Here is a 15,088-nt window from a genome sequence, read left to right on the forward strand (position 1 = left end):
AATCCAAGACGATGGCTTTCATGTCACCTCACTTGCCAAGATACAATTAAAACGTGTTAAGGCAGGTTGTCAAAATGATACCAGTGGCCAAAACATACAAAGAGCCTCGGCTTCCATAGCCACCATTCCTGGCGGCCAAGCACAAGAAACAGCAGCTGAGACGAATCAAACTGGACATGCGCATTTTTCAAAATTAAAACTATGCATCCGGCCGGGCTTGATGGCTCACGCCTGTAATCCCAGCACTTTGGGAGGTCAAGGCGGGCGGATCATGAGGTCAAGAGGTGGAGAGCATCCTGGCCAACATGGTGAAACCCCGCCTCTCCTAAAAATACAAAAATTAGCCGGGTGCGGTGACGCGCGGATGTAGTCTCACCTACTCAGGAGGCTGAGGCAGAAAATCATTTGAACCCGGGAGGTGGAGGTTGCAGTGAGCAGAGATCATGCCACTGCACTCCAGCCTTGCGACAGAGTGAGACTCTGTATCTAAATAAATAAATAATAAAACTATGTCTGCAAATTTTAAAAAAAGGGGTTAAATAGGCAATCTTCCCATTTAGAAACATTTACAAATTCAAGTTGAATGGTCAACTAAACTTATATTGAACTTAAAAGCTGCAATGTTTTCTGACGGTTTTCTAGTGAATTGCTGGGATTTGGGCACTGAACACTGGATCCGACAAAGACATACATTGAACCCCTCCACTGTTGCTCCTCCTCAGAAGGATCATCCTCAGAGCTTCTGCTAAGTAATGTCCTAAGCCAACTACTTAGTGCTTACATAGCAAGAGTCTTGGCCATCAGGAAATAAAGTTGTCTTTTAACAAGGGTTTGGCAGGGGCAGCACTGAACAGTCACTCCCTAGATAGCTCTTACTGCTGATGCTTGTTTAGTAGACAGTGATTTATAAGAAAAGAAAAAGTAATTGGTCAACGAAGCAAATGCATAGACTCAAATAATATCATCCAACTTTGAAAACACTACCACAATAGAAAGTTAAAAATTACCCAGAGATATGTCACATTCACCTTTGTATCTTTAGCACCCTGTACATTGAAACAGAAGTAGAAGCCAATGAATGAATGAATGATTTTTGAGCACCTATATTATGTACATTGTGTTTTAGAATATCCAAACATAATCCTTGCCACTTACAGTTGGGAAGAAAAAACGTAAGTGAAAAGATAAACAAAGGAAAAGTAAAAGTTAAGACAATGTTAAATGAGATGATATATCAATAGGCAGAAATAATAAATATAGTAATTGTCATTTATGAATGCCTACCAACCACTAGCGCTGAAGATAATCAATGCACCCAGCTCTGCAGGGTAGGTCTTATTTATCCCTATCTTAAAGATTAGGATATCTATAATCATGGAGATTAATTTGCCCAAAATCACGCAGCTAGAAAGTGTCTGATTCTAAAGCTCAAATTGTTTTGATCAATTCATGATGTCTCCATCTCACAATTCTATCTATTGAAAACTAATTCTACCACAGAAATTTTAAAAATGGAAAGACCACATTGACTTGGGTGACTGGGAAACAGGCTATGAACGTATTGGGATTTGAACAGTTTGGAATATCCAAGAAACAAAAGTCTTTCTATCAGAGTAGAGGCAGAATTGATTTTTAGTGTCACTAATTAGAAATCATAAAACATTAAGGAGAAATTAGTTTGAGAGTTCTATCTGTAGGTGTAAAATTAGTAGAAAAGCAGTATTTCTTGGAACTAATTTTTGGTTTCTGATGTGAAACTTAGAATCTTAGACTCAATCTCTAAAATAAAATAGCATATGGTCTGTCTTAAGCTCTTTTTCAAATATGATTACAAAAAACTGAAAATATCTTCTGTTTTATCAGCAAATGAAAGGCCACTAATTCTTTTTACATTCACACTTGGTCAAAGCCCTATCTAAGTTCTTGAGAGCCTGCCAGCAGTAATAGTTTCCAAGAATTCAAAATCTTGGAAAAGTTCATTCAATAGATTTTTTTAACAGGAGACACTGGTTTTGGGACATAAGTGCACTGGCAAAACTGGCCTAGGATAGAGCTACATCCTCATTTCTGTACGTCATCCATGACCAAGGAAGGCAGACCCTGGCTGCCTTCACCACTAATCCCTCACTGCAGCTCTCTTCCTTGTGCTCTGCAGTGTCTGTAGATCTTCACTCAGCTTTCCTTCACTCTTTTATAACTTTCTCCCTTGCAATTGCTCTTGGTGTATATTTTAATTTGATTAAATCAGCATAAACACTTAAAAACAAAAACATAAAAACAACCAATAGCCCTCATCATCCTAGTGAGGTCTCTAGCTATAATTTAAATGTCTGACTTTCGTGTTTTGAGGAAAAGGAAAGAAAAAGCTCTATCTAATTACCTATCTATCTACATCTAATAGAAATGCTCTTACACCTATTGAAATAGAAGATTTGGGATCTAAAATGTGAATGTCATCTAAGATAGATTCATGCTGTTGAGATTTTAACTGTAAGTTCTGTAATTAATAGATTATGGCAGATCATGTCCATCATGTCTGGGAAAATCCTATGCAAAGAAAAAGAGTTATATAAACCTTTACTTTACTTATTCTTTTCATCTCTCAAGGAGATTGCTGTTTCAAAAATGCTTTCAAATTTTAATAAACTACCAACAGAGTCCAACTTCTGAGTGTTACTAGGAAAATTAATCCTCAATTGCAAGCAAATCTCATAATAAAAGGATCATAAGTAGTAATTCATTCTTTATGGCTTTAATTTCAGAATTTTAATTACTGATATGCCCTTCCAGAGATATTACATGGGCATATTCAATGGTTCCTTGGTTTTCAAAGGGATGTTAATATTGTATCAGTGATAAAAGAGTAAATGCTCTCATTTATTTGTTATACAGTGAAGGTGAGCACTGAAGGCTGGATTCTCAATTGTAAAGTTATCTCTTGATTATCTGGGGATTTACTGGCCCCCTAAACTATGACTATTAATTAATACTTCCACCAGAGGCAGGGAAAGGAAGATGAAAACCAAAGCAGATTAGATTTCTAAATAAATTCACAAATCTATGATTTGTTATTTGTCAGCAATGCTAATAAAAGATACTTAATGAGAAAGAATGATCCATTTGTTCATTTAGCCAACTATTTATTGAACACTCATTATATTCCAGGCATTGTTCTCAGCCATAAACAATGCAAAATTCTTGCTTTCATGGAGCTTAAGTTTCAGTGGAGGAGATAGAACACAAATTAGTGTATGTCAGATGGTGATGAGAATTTTGGAGAAAAATTAAGTAGGGTAAGAGAATAGGAAGTTTCAAATAAGGAGAAAGAGTTCTATTTTTTAAGGTGGTGTATGAATGTAAATCTGAATGAAATGAGGGCAGGAGCCAATAGATATTCTGAGGAAGAGTATTCCAGATGGAGAAAACAATTGGCTAAAATAAGGGAGTCTACATATTCAGTGGGTGGGTTTATTTGTCTGAGATCCAATAGCTGTTAAACAATAGCACAGGTGATTGGGAATCATGAGTAGACTAAGAACACAAATAGAAGCCAGCTCCATCGTCTGCAGCGTTGAGGTACTCAACAGTCAATCAAGATATGCCTCATATCTATGTGAAAAATATCACTCTGTGTCAAAAATAATGAGAGAATTCAGAGGACAAAGATCAGAATTTAGCTATTAGACGATAACTAATACAACTATTGGAAAATGAACATACATTTCCCATTCCTTGGTTTCATCATCTGAGTCAGGTTTTCTCAACCTTGGCACTATTGGTATTTTGGCTGGATCATTCTTTGTTGTGGGCCTCTCCTATGCATTAAGATGTTTCTCAGCATCCCTAGTGTCTACCCACTAGATGCCAGTAACATCTCTCAGTTGTGACAACCAAAATTGTCTCCAGACACTACCAAATGATCCCTGGGGGCAAGAAGGTGGGAGGGGGCAATTGCCTCCAGTTGAGAGCCATTAACCCAAAAGTAATGGTTTCACAGAACTTGTATTTTCCTTTTTTTTTTTTTTTGAGGGGGAGTCTCGCTCTGTCGCCCAAGCTGGAGTGCAGTGGCCGGATCTCGGCTCACTGCAAGCTCCGCCTCCCGAGTTCACGCCATTCTCCTGCCTCAGCCTCCCGAGTAGCTGGGACTACAGGCGCCCACCACCGCGCCCGGCTAGTTTTTTTTTGGAATTTTTTTTTGTTTTGTATTTTTTTTAAGTAGAGACGGGGTTTCACTGTGGTCTCAATCTCCTGACCTTGTGATCCGCCCGCCTCGGCCTCCCAAAGTGCTAGGATTACAGGCGTGAGCCACCGCGCCCGGCCAGAACTTGTATTTTGTAATAATTAGCCCAAACAATTTTTCCAAAGAGAAAGAGAGACATGTACATGCAGTGTATGTCCAGGATGATTTAATCATTAATTTCCAATGATAAACATCACAAACTAAATTATATGCATATAATTTTGTCTGAAAACATCAGAGCAATTATTAATTTAACAGTCTGTACCATACATTGTAAAACACTCTGAATACTTTCAATAACAAACATTGTTCTTGCCAGTCTAAAAGTTTTACCTATTCTAAAAGGGAATTTGAAGCCGACATCTTATCATGAGCAAGTCATATGCAGAAAACACACACAGAAACCACTCACAAGTCCCCATCCCTCATCCTACCTCTTCCCAGTCCCATACCTGATTTAATTCAGATTGGAATCCCCTCTTTCCTCAAACCCGCAGCCACTCTACAGTGACTTTTCAACTGATGATATATGATTCCAACCCTTTTATCCACTTCCATTTTTAAAAATCCTTCATTCTCTGTTATTTAATACTTCTATGGTGCAGCATCTTGACAGGTCCCATAGGTCCCTTCCTGTACCTCTATTACTTCTGTTTTTGCCCCACATGAGTAATTCCAGGCCTCTTTAAATGCCCCCTATAAAAAATCCACTCACACAGACTCATTGGTAGCAATGGGGACTTTATGGAAGATTTTGCCTGAGACAAAGACAACATAAAGTCCCCCTTGGCGCATTTCCCAGGTTCTTTGGGGGCTTTCTCCCTCCACTTTCCTGCCTCTGACCTTTCTCTCCTCTGCTAGACAATGCAGGTCCTCTCTGCCCCTGCTCCTCTCCCAGTCACATACCGGCACTTAGCAGGAGTCAGCAAACTGTCACCCTTAGCCACATCTACCCACAGCTACGAATGGTTTCTATGCATTCTAATAATTAAAGAACTATATTTCATGACATGTGAATATTACATAAAGTTTGATTAGACTATAACCATACTCATTTCTTTACATACTATCTGTGGCTGCTTTCCCACTGCAATGGAGCATTGAGTGGTTGCAACAGAAAATATATGGCCCACAATGCCTAAAATATTTACTATCTGGCCTTTGACAGACAACTCCTAGCATGAGTAATAGTCCCCACCCCAAGTGAACTTATCAAAGTATTTCCTCCACACACAACCAGTGAGCTCCAGGCCATGAGAGCAATTCTGCATGGATAACACTACATTTCAGTGTGGCTGTGGTTAGCTCCTAGCCGACAGTGCTCCTGTCATGTGTCTATGTATTTTAGGGTATGTAGAGGAGGTGTTAACAGTAGCTGGACTGAACTCAAGCTCAGGACAGGAACCCAGAGTGTACTTACCTTGCCTCTGCACCTTCCATATCACCCCAAAAATACTTGGCTAGGCACATTAAGTCTCATCACCTCAAAAAACTGCAGACTTTTTCAACACTAATTTTTTATGTTAAATTCACTTATTAAAATGAAACAAAACATTTTTTCCCTTAGATTTAATTCACTTTCAAGTAATCTGTATGAAGAAGTTGAGAATAATAAAAAATGGACAGAAAACCAATTTCTCAAATATAGAAAAGACCACCTGGGCCATATAAATGAATGTCTGAAGGTCCTACAGGAGAAACTGGTGAGGAGTTCTGTTATTTTGTGAAGTAAACACCTGCATGGTCCTTGTTAGCAAGGGAGTAAAGGTCTGGGAGGTTGCACTTCTACATTTATGGTAATCTTCACTGCTTCAGTCACTTTTTTTTTAAAGCACCACAATAGGAGCCCAGAGGCCTGTCTTCTAGTCCTGTTTGCTACTCCCCAACTCTGCAAACCTGTCTTTCTCAGAGTGTGCTCTACCCATACCAAAAGAATCTGAAGAGGTTAAAAAAAAAAAAAATACAGATTGCCAGCCCAGCCCTAGGGAATCTGACTCTCTAGGGGCCTCCCCTGGGAATCAGTGGTTATAGGCACACTCCCTGGGTGATGTGCAGACAAAGCATTTGACTTTTCTGGAGATTTGTTAGTAGATTAAAGGTTTCCAAAACTCCTTTTTCAGATCAGACCATGTAAAGACAGCCCCAAACTCTGGGGTGAGGCTACCAAGGTATATGAGAAATATATTTATTTCAAGAGTCCCCTCTTCCACTGCAACCACCACATCTTACCCAATAGGAAGGGCAGCACTGTGCCATCACTATAGTCAATGGCTGCCAGTCCTGCAGTTGACTAAAGATGTTTTGAGAACTTAGGTAGAAAGACTTTAGGCAGAGGCAGCTCAGGAAAGAATGTCCCCAGCTCCAACTCAAGTTTGTAAATAGCTGATAGAGTTACAAAGGAGTCCAAGAGTTGGAGAAAAACAAAGCTTTATCACGGGTAAGGTTATTGAAGTATGTGTGGTGAGATCACAGCTGCCAAGTGGGGCTGCTAGCTCTTCACTCCTGAATTAGGCAGATTCCTTTACCAGTTATAGGTGGCACTAGGTAACCATGGGGTCATCGTGCAGGCAGAAACCTCCCACCATAAGGAACACAGAGACTGGAATCCACCAACTCTTATTCCTGAGGTAGATGGGGCCAAAGAGAGGAGAACCAAAGGAGTCATACCTGCCATGCCCAGCTCCTGCTCCCAGATTCCCTGTGGAGAAGTGAGGAGAAAAGCGGCTGATTATCCTAAGGCTGCCTCTGCAGTCCCTACCTTGGTTGCACATTAGAATCACCTGGAGAGTGCTTAAATCCCATCATTCTTGAGCTTCATCACAGACCAATTAAATTAGAATTTCTGGGGGAGGGGGTGGGGTATGGTCCAGGTGATTCTAATAAATGACTGGAATGATGAATCACTATTCTAGCTGAAGTCTGTCCACATGGAGGTATAAAATTCGAAGGAGGATGTCCAAGGAGCTCAGGAAAAGCAGTATCTAAAATATCTTTGAATATTAGACTAAAATGCCAAATTCTCAAGGAATTTGGGCCACGCTACAGCCCTTTTCTTTTATTCCATAACTTGTTGAATTCCAGAAACTACAAATGAACAGGGCCAAAGGGATTAACTCTTATACTTACGAACACAGTTTTAGATACAAAGGAATTTGGTTTGAATTTTCATGCTCAGCATGGAAAAATGAATGTTAAAAACATTTTCTCTAAGCTGAAGGATAAATCCATGTATGTTTCAGAAGTTTTATCCCATAATCTCTTTGACAGGAAAAGTCTGAAAATAAAATGGAAGAAAAACTGCTGCAGCTTTCAAGCAAAGTAGAGAATTTCATTAACACAGAGAAACAGGAAACACAACTAAGTAAAGTAAAGCATATGGAAAATAAATTGTCCAAAAAGATGGAACAAATGGAAAAGCAGATCTGGGGTGAATTAGGGACAATGCAGAATGAATATCAATCAGGTGAGCAGACACCTTTTATTAAGTAAAGAATATCTGTCCTTTCCTGTTCAATCCCTCAGTCTTCCACTTTGAGCTAATGGCCAGGGATCAATCTTGTCATCAGTGACATCCTTATGTATTTAATCCACTTTTCTAAATATCCTATAGAATATGAGTATTATACTGGAAGGCATATAAATAAATTAACTTTCTTCACTCATACTTGGAATGTCACAGGCCTGCCACTGGCGTGAGATTTTTTTTTTTTTTTTTTTTTTAACTAAGATCATAGAATCATGGAATTGTCAGACTTGGAAAATCCCTGGAGATACCCAAGATGTGACTTGTGGGTATGTTATGAAACTAAGAGCCTAAATCAAATGCCCTTCTCATTCAACTACAAGTAATGAGCTTGGACAGATGTCAGACTGGAGACCTGACCTTTAGAAGTGAGAAAGAGGAATGAATTAGCAGAGTCCAGTATAATGACTGCTTTTCTTTTAAAGAGGCTAATGGCAGCAGTGTCAAGCTGAGCTAACATCAAAGAGGATTAATTTGAAAGGCTCATCTAATTTGTCAAAGGGAAGGACACGGGATAGGTGCTGTGGAGCAGCCATCTGCCTTGAGTCATAATTCTGAGGGAATTACCAGGGCTCAGAAGAGTTTCTTTACTAGAGAAAGTCCCAAATAATTTTTTTTCTTTTTTCTTCTAGATCTCAGAAAAATTCATGTGTAAATTCTACCAAATTTGGTCCTATATAGAGATACATTGGAGGTGCCTTGGGAGGACATGATGGTCTCAATCTGCCAGATGTTCCTGGCATATAAGTAGAATTTGCTGCCTGGAAGTTCAACCCTCACAATACACCCCTCCCACCGTCATATCAAAATAATGAATTATCTGGCCAGGAATCATGTCTCAAACTTAACTTGCCCTTCTTTTAAAGGCCCTGCTTTCTGTTTAACTATCAGAGGTTTAATTGTACTTATTCCATTAGTAAAACTTCATTCCATTAGTGAACTGAAAAGGAATTTACCATCTGCAAGTTCTTTCATTTTACTAACGAGGAGGAGCTCTAGAAAATGAGAACTTCAAATTAATGGTTTGATGCTTTATGCCTTTAATAAAAATGTGTTGAGAACCGACTATGTGAAAGGCCCCAGTGAATAACAAATGGGTTGTGCCCTAAGACCTTGAGGTTTGATAGGTCTGTGGTCATGAGTGACTAGACGTAAGAGAGATATAAAGTGCTGGGAGGGAGGAGGGCAGCAGGGGGCCACTCTGAGGTCCCTCAAATAGGCTACTTTCAGAGAAGTTTTAAAATCTCATCTGAGATCTTTACCTTCAATTTGGTAATAAGACTGAAAAAAAAAATCACACAAATCTCTTGTCAAAGCATACGGAAAGAATAAAATATTTTAAATTTCTCTCTTGCAATATATAATTATGCAATATATTTGGGGAGAGGAGGAGAAAAATAATTAAATTTCACAATGAAACCAGATAACCACATATAAATTGAAACACTATTGTGAATGGATCTTCATGACATACAAGAATTAGATTATGTACAATTTTTGGCTGGTCTTAGTAGAATTTAATGCCCTTTGAATTAAATGATAATCAATTATGGCAGGACTGCCAATTAGCAACTTTTTTTAAAAAGTTCTAATGCATTGTTTAAGTGTACCTATTCTTTTACCCTCTTACAGGATTTAAATCAATTCATGACTCTCTCAGCTCCCTCCAACAAATACAGAAAACAAAGATGGATTTAGAGAAATGTAAAGTACAGAAAGACCTGAAGAAATTACAGCGTAAGATAGTGGAACTCCAGGAAGTATAAACCTTTTCAGTCATCTTCTTTTTCACCAGCCAATGGAGTGATTTGTTGGGAAAAGTTCTGAAGAAGAAAGTTACTATCTCTGGGATGTTTACTGCTTCTAATGTCTCCTTTTAAGGAGATGAATGTACCAGAAAAATAATAAAGCACAGAAGCTTTGGACGTCTTGCATTTATTAATGAAAAAATGAAGAAATTTCTTTATATATCTGCCTCTCTCTCTCTCTGTCTCTCCCTCTATATATATATGTATGTGTGTATATATATGTGTGTGTATATATATATAAATCTACAAATAACGAAAGAGGAATCTACATAAGGTACATGAGTGAAGTAGGCCAGTTGCAATATATTAAAGAATGACAGGAGCTCTGGCAAGTTGGAGAGCACTTACTCTGTCTAAAAATAATAGCTACTATGTAGTGACAGTTCATGACTAACATATATATATAATCCATTATTATCGAAAATTCCATTTTTCAAGAGAAATGCCTCTATTTTTAAGCTTTAGCAACTAGTTCAAAATAGTTCTCATACTATGTGAGATGCCTGTGGAGCAGATATGACCTAGTGGTCAGTTTGCAACTTCTAATCTCAATGTTTGTAGCAAGTTTAACTTATGCATATTTAAAATATATTTCCCTTGTGCTCATTATGTACCAGAATTATAAGCAATTAAGAGCCAAACCATGCAAAATAAGAGAATACAACAGCTTTCACGAAAACATATCCAACGTAATTTGACCTAGGCGCTAAATTCAGAAGTACTTCATAAATGCTAGTTTCCTATACAATTAAAAATTGTCGGCCAAGTGCGGTGGCTCACACCTGTAATCCCAGCATTTTGGGAGGCTGAGGTGAGTGGATCACCTGAGGTCAGGAGTTTGAGACCAGCTTGGCCAACATGGTGAAACCCCTTCTCTACTAATAACACAAAAATTAGCCAGGTGTGATTGCTTGCGCCGGTAATCCCAGCTACTCGGGAGGCTGAGGCAGGAGAATCACTTGAACCCGGGAGGCAGAGGTTGCAGTGAGCCGAGATCATGCCATTTCACTCCAGCCTGGGTGACAAGAGCAAAACTCAGTCTCAAAAAAAAATTGTTTTACTTTTCTAGATATAAATATTAAATGTAGAGCCTAATATTGAGCAGTAAATTCATGAAAAATAAAAACGAACTATTCATGATATGCACTCTACTACAACAAGGACTAATTTCTAATCACAGAACTTTTGTAAGCTTGGCAATAGGACCTTTGCTTCCAACTTAGGCTCCTTCCTTGGCTTAGGGAAGAAAAGTGACAACTTCTCCCCTAATACAGAACAAGTTTACCTTCTAAGTAAATTTTTGACTAATGGTCACTTCTATAATTTTTTAACTGTATGAAACATCTCCTTTCATTGCTATTAATAACCCACATGCAGCATCATTGAGTCTATAATTGAAGGGATTTTCATAGCAGAATTTCACTTAAGAGTTTAAAATGCAGTATGTTTAGTGATGATATGGTATCCAATGAAAAAGTAAGAAATATTAAAATAATGCAATAGTAAGTATCCTTTGTAACCAAGTATCATGCTAAGACAAAAGGCTAATATCCCAAGTAATTCCAAATAACTCTTACAAGTAAATAAGAAAATAATCAATTTTTTTTTCAAAATGGGCAAAGGATATAAACAGGCAAGTCATAGAAGAATATGATGATATGAAGGTATGAGAAGATGTCCAACTTTACTGTTAAATAAATAAAAATTAAAGAAACCCTTAGCTACTGTTTTCAAGATTGGCAAAGAGTAAAGTGATTGATAATATTGGGCTGGCAAGGGTGGAGAAAAAGTGCACTCTTATACATTATTGGTGAGTCTATAAATTGGTACAATGATTTAGATGGCAATTTGAAAACATCTGTTAATATTTTTAAATGTAAATATCTTTTGATCCTGCAATTCATGGCTAGAAATTTATATTACAGGGGGAAAAATACTCCCTAAGTGTGCAAAGATATATGAACAAGAAGGCTCATTACAGCATCATTTGTTACAGTTTAGAAAAAAAAAAAAAAAGGAAAAGAAACACCAAAACCAGAAAACACTCAAATATAAGGAATTGATTGACTAAATGGTATTAACCAGACCACTCCCTCCAACACCCAATGCTGGACAGCCCTTTAAAAAGAACACAGAAAGATGTCCAAGATACACTGTTATGTGAAAAAGACAAGTTTAAAAGCAATATGGATATGATCCACTTTTGTCATAAAATGTTTTAACTAAGTTAAACATAATATGCATATACTGTCTGCCAAAAAAGGTAAGAATTTACAACAAACTTATTGGGTTATATTTTTTAAAAAACTTCTGTTGTCTACATTAAGGATTTATGAAAGCTTTTATATTTTTACATAATATTTTTGTTTCTACTAAAAATATTTTATAAAAACAACAACAAATATAATAGACTAAAAGAGTCTTTGTAATGAACTAAATAAATGATTTTAGGGAGTGTTAAATTAGGAATTAATACAGACTAACAGTAGAGTCATCTCACTCCCTTTTTGCTCTACAGACACAGCTACAAAAGCAGAGGACACACAGCAACTGAAAAAAGTATATATATTTTCTCCTTGTTCTAAATGTTCTAAATTAATTAATTAATGTTCTAAAATGTTCTAAATTAGATTGTAGTTCATATAATAGTGTAAAATCAGGCCAAAAGTTTTCCCAGAATAGATCTTTCATTGTTATTGGCCAGGACAGTAACACGTGGGGCAGTAAATCAAAAGATTAAAGAATCCTCTACCACCACTCTCCTACTTGGGATGCCAAATTGAGGTGTTCACAGGTTTGCATAGACTACATAGTCAAAGAACTGTGCTCATTGAGCAGGTGGACCCAGGTTTCTCAGAGTCTAAAGCTTATGATGTTTCAGTTTGTTATTGATGTACTGTCCTGATGCCAGATGAGTTAGCACAGAAGTCTGTAAGAATATTCCTGGAAGCCCCTGCTACATCAGGACATCCAGTAGTAACTCCATACAGAAGTGACTGTGAACAACATGAATATATCCCTGTAATCCAAATGTGTCCCCAACTCAACTTTTCTTTGTCCACAGCCACTCCAGCACCACCTGACATCAAGGGAAGTGGGAGTGAAAAGAGGCAGTGGTCTTAATAAGCGGTATTCATCAATTATGTTTAAAATGTCTTACTTCTGTAAATTTGACAATGATCTTGTAAATACATGGCTAGGGCTAATGCAAGCAGGAGCTCCTGAAACTTAAAAGCCATTGTTTCACAGTAAATTTACCTCTGTTCAAGGGACCAGTGGAGCACTGGGCCTCCCTCCCCTTACATTTATTTTGACAGAGATCCAAAAAGATAAATAAAACTATCCTCCTAAAGAAGCTCAATATACATGGCACTTTATTCCATATCAAACAATATTACTTAATCCTTTGGGAAACGTCAGACTTCTTTTCCCATAAATATAGGATGATTGAGCACTGGAGAATCTGCAATCCAGATCCACACTACAGACTTGAGGCATATGTTAAAATATTCTCAGGTAGTTTTTACTTTAAGTACAAACACCATTTAAACAGTCTTGGATAGTTAAGGATCCTGCTGCCCTTAAATGTCCTGTTGTTTCCTTCCTATTATCAACACTTGCTCTTAGAAAACACAGAGGAAAAGCCCCTTGACATTAGTTTTGACAATGACTTTTTGGATATAACACCAAAAGCACAGGCAACAAAAGTAAACAAGTGGGATTACATCACATTAAAAAGTTTCTACACAGCAAAGGAAACAATCAGCAAAATGAAGGAACCTATAAAATGGGAGAAAATATTTGCAAACCGAATATCTGATGGGGAACTAGTATCCAAAAGCATATAAGGAACTCAACAACTCAATAGCCAAAAGCACAAATAACCTGATTAAAAAATGGGCAAAGGACCTGAATAGACATTTTTCCAAGAAGATACACAAGTAGCCAACAGATATATAAAAACTCAAATGACAACAGGTGTTGGCGAGGCTGTAGAGAAAAGGGAACCCTCGTGCACTGTACGCGGGAGTGTAAATTCTTTTTTTTTTTTTTTTTTTTGAGACGGAGTTTCACTCTGTTGCCCAGGCTGGAGTGCAGTGGTACAATCTCGGCTCACTGCAAGCTCCACCTCCTGGGTTCACGCCATTCTCCTGCCTCAGCCTCCCTGAGTAGCTGGGACTACAGGCGCCCGCCACCACGCCTGGCTTATTTTTTGTATTTTTAGTAGAGATGGGGTTTCACCATGTTAGCCAGGATGGTCTCGATCTCCTTACCTCGTGATCCGCCTGCCTCGGCCTCCCAAAGTTGGGATTACAGGTGTGAGCCACCGTGTCTGGCCCGGGACTGTAAATTCTTACAGCCATTAGGGAAAACAATATGGAAGCTGTTCAAAAAACTAAATATAAAACTATCACATGATTCTGCAATCCCACTTCTGGAAAATAAAGTGAAAACAGTATGTCCAAGAGATATTTGCACCCTATGTTCACTGTAGTATTATTCACAATAGCCAAGATGTAGAAACCACCTAACTGACAGAAGAATGGATAAGGAAACTGTCATCTATGTATATACATATATATATATATTATTCAAGCTTACAAAAGAAGAAAATCTTGCCATTTGTGACAACATGAGTGAATTTAGAGGGTATTATTCTAAGTGAAATAAACTAGTTACAGAAAGCCAAATACTACACAATCTCACTTACATGTGGAATAAACGGAGAATAGAATAGTAGTTGCCAGAACTCACAGAAATAAACAGAGAATAGAACAGTAGTTGCCAGGGGCTGGGAGCTGAGGCAAATGGAAGATTTCAGTCACAGGATACAAACTCTAAAGTTAAAATGAATAAATTCTGGAGATCTAATGTACAGCATGGTGATCATACTTAATAATGTACTGTCTATTTGAAATTTGCTAAGAGAGATCTTCAGTGTTCTTACCACACACACAAAAATGGTAACTATATGAGGTGATACGTTAATTAGCTTGATTGAGGTATCACAATGCATATTAAAAACCACATTGTTACATCTTACATATGTAGGATAAAAAATTTTAAACTTGCTCTTTGGTGAAAAATCATATAAAATTATTCATACTGAGGACTAGATGGTAATGTCCAAAGTGTTTTACTTTTGCACTAAAAATTAAGGACAAATCCCTCCCCTTCTGCCACACAGGTAACTGCTTTTGTAGCCCCACTGTGAGGTATATATGCTCACCATCTGGTAGTCAGGAGAGCAGCAAGGCCCAAGACCTTGGTCAAGGAAACAGCATTCCCAGAGTACTCTAGACACCAGCAGCCCTCCTGTCTTCTAACTTTCCAAACATAGACTCCCTTCCATTGGCTTCACCCATAGTATCAGCAAGTAGCATCCCAAAACACCAAGAAGGAAAAATTTGATCTATAGTACACACAAACACACACACATACACACACACAGTGCACATTGTTGCCTTACAAAGGGGATCTCCAACCTTTTTGTGAAGTATTACTTTTTCTATCTTT

At 37.9% G+C, this 15,088-nt stretch overlaps 1 protein-coding gene across 1 annotated transcript in view; it reads left to right on the forward strand.

Moving 5' to 3' along the window:
• The window catches only part of FAM81B (family with sequence similarity 81, member B), a 60,231-nt gene extending 50,543 nt beyond the window's left edge, over positions 1-9,688 (forward strand). The window contains 3 exon segments of the mRNA XM_011944318.1: positions 5,808-5,943; positions 7,508-7,703; positions 9,396-9,688. Of these exon segments, the coding sequence (XP_011799708.1) occupies positions 5,808-5,943; positions 7,508-7,703; positions 9,396-9,529 (466 nt within the window). The 3' untranslated portion in view covers positions 9,530-9,688.
• Positions 9,689-15,088: the final 5,400 nt, after the last annotated feature.

This window comes from Colobus angolensis, unplaced genomic scaffold (assembly GCF_000951035.1).
Source record: "Colobus angolensis palliatus isolate OR3802 unplaced genomic scaffold, Cang.pa_1.0 Scaffold23, whole genome shotgun sequence".
Classification (NCBI taxonomy): Eukaryota; Metazoa; Chordata; class Mammalia; order Primates; family Cercopithecidae; genus Colobus; species Colobus angolensis.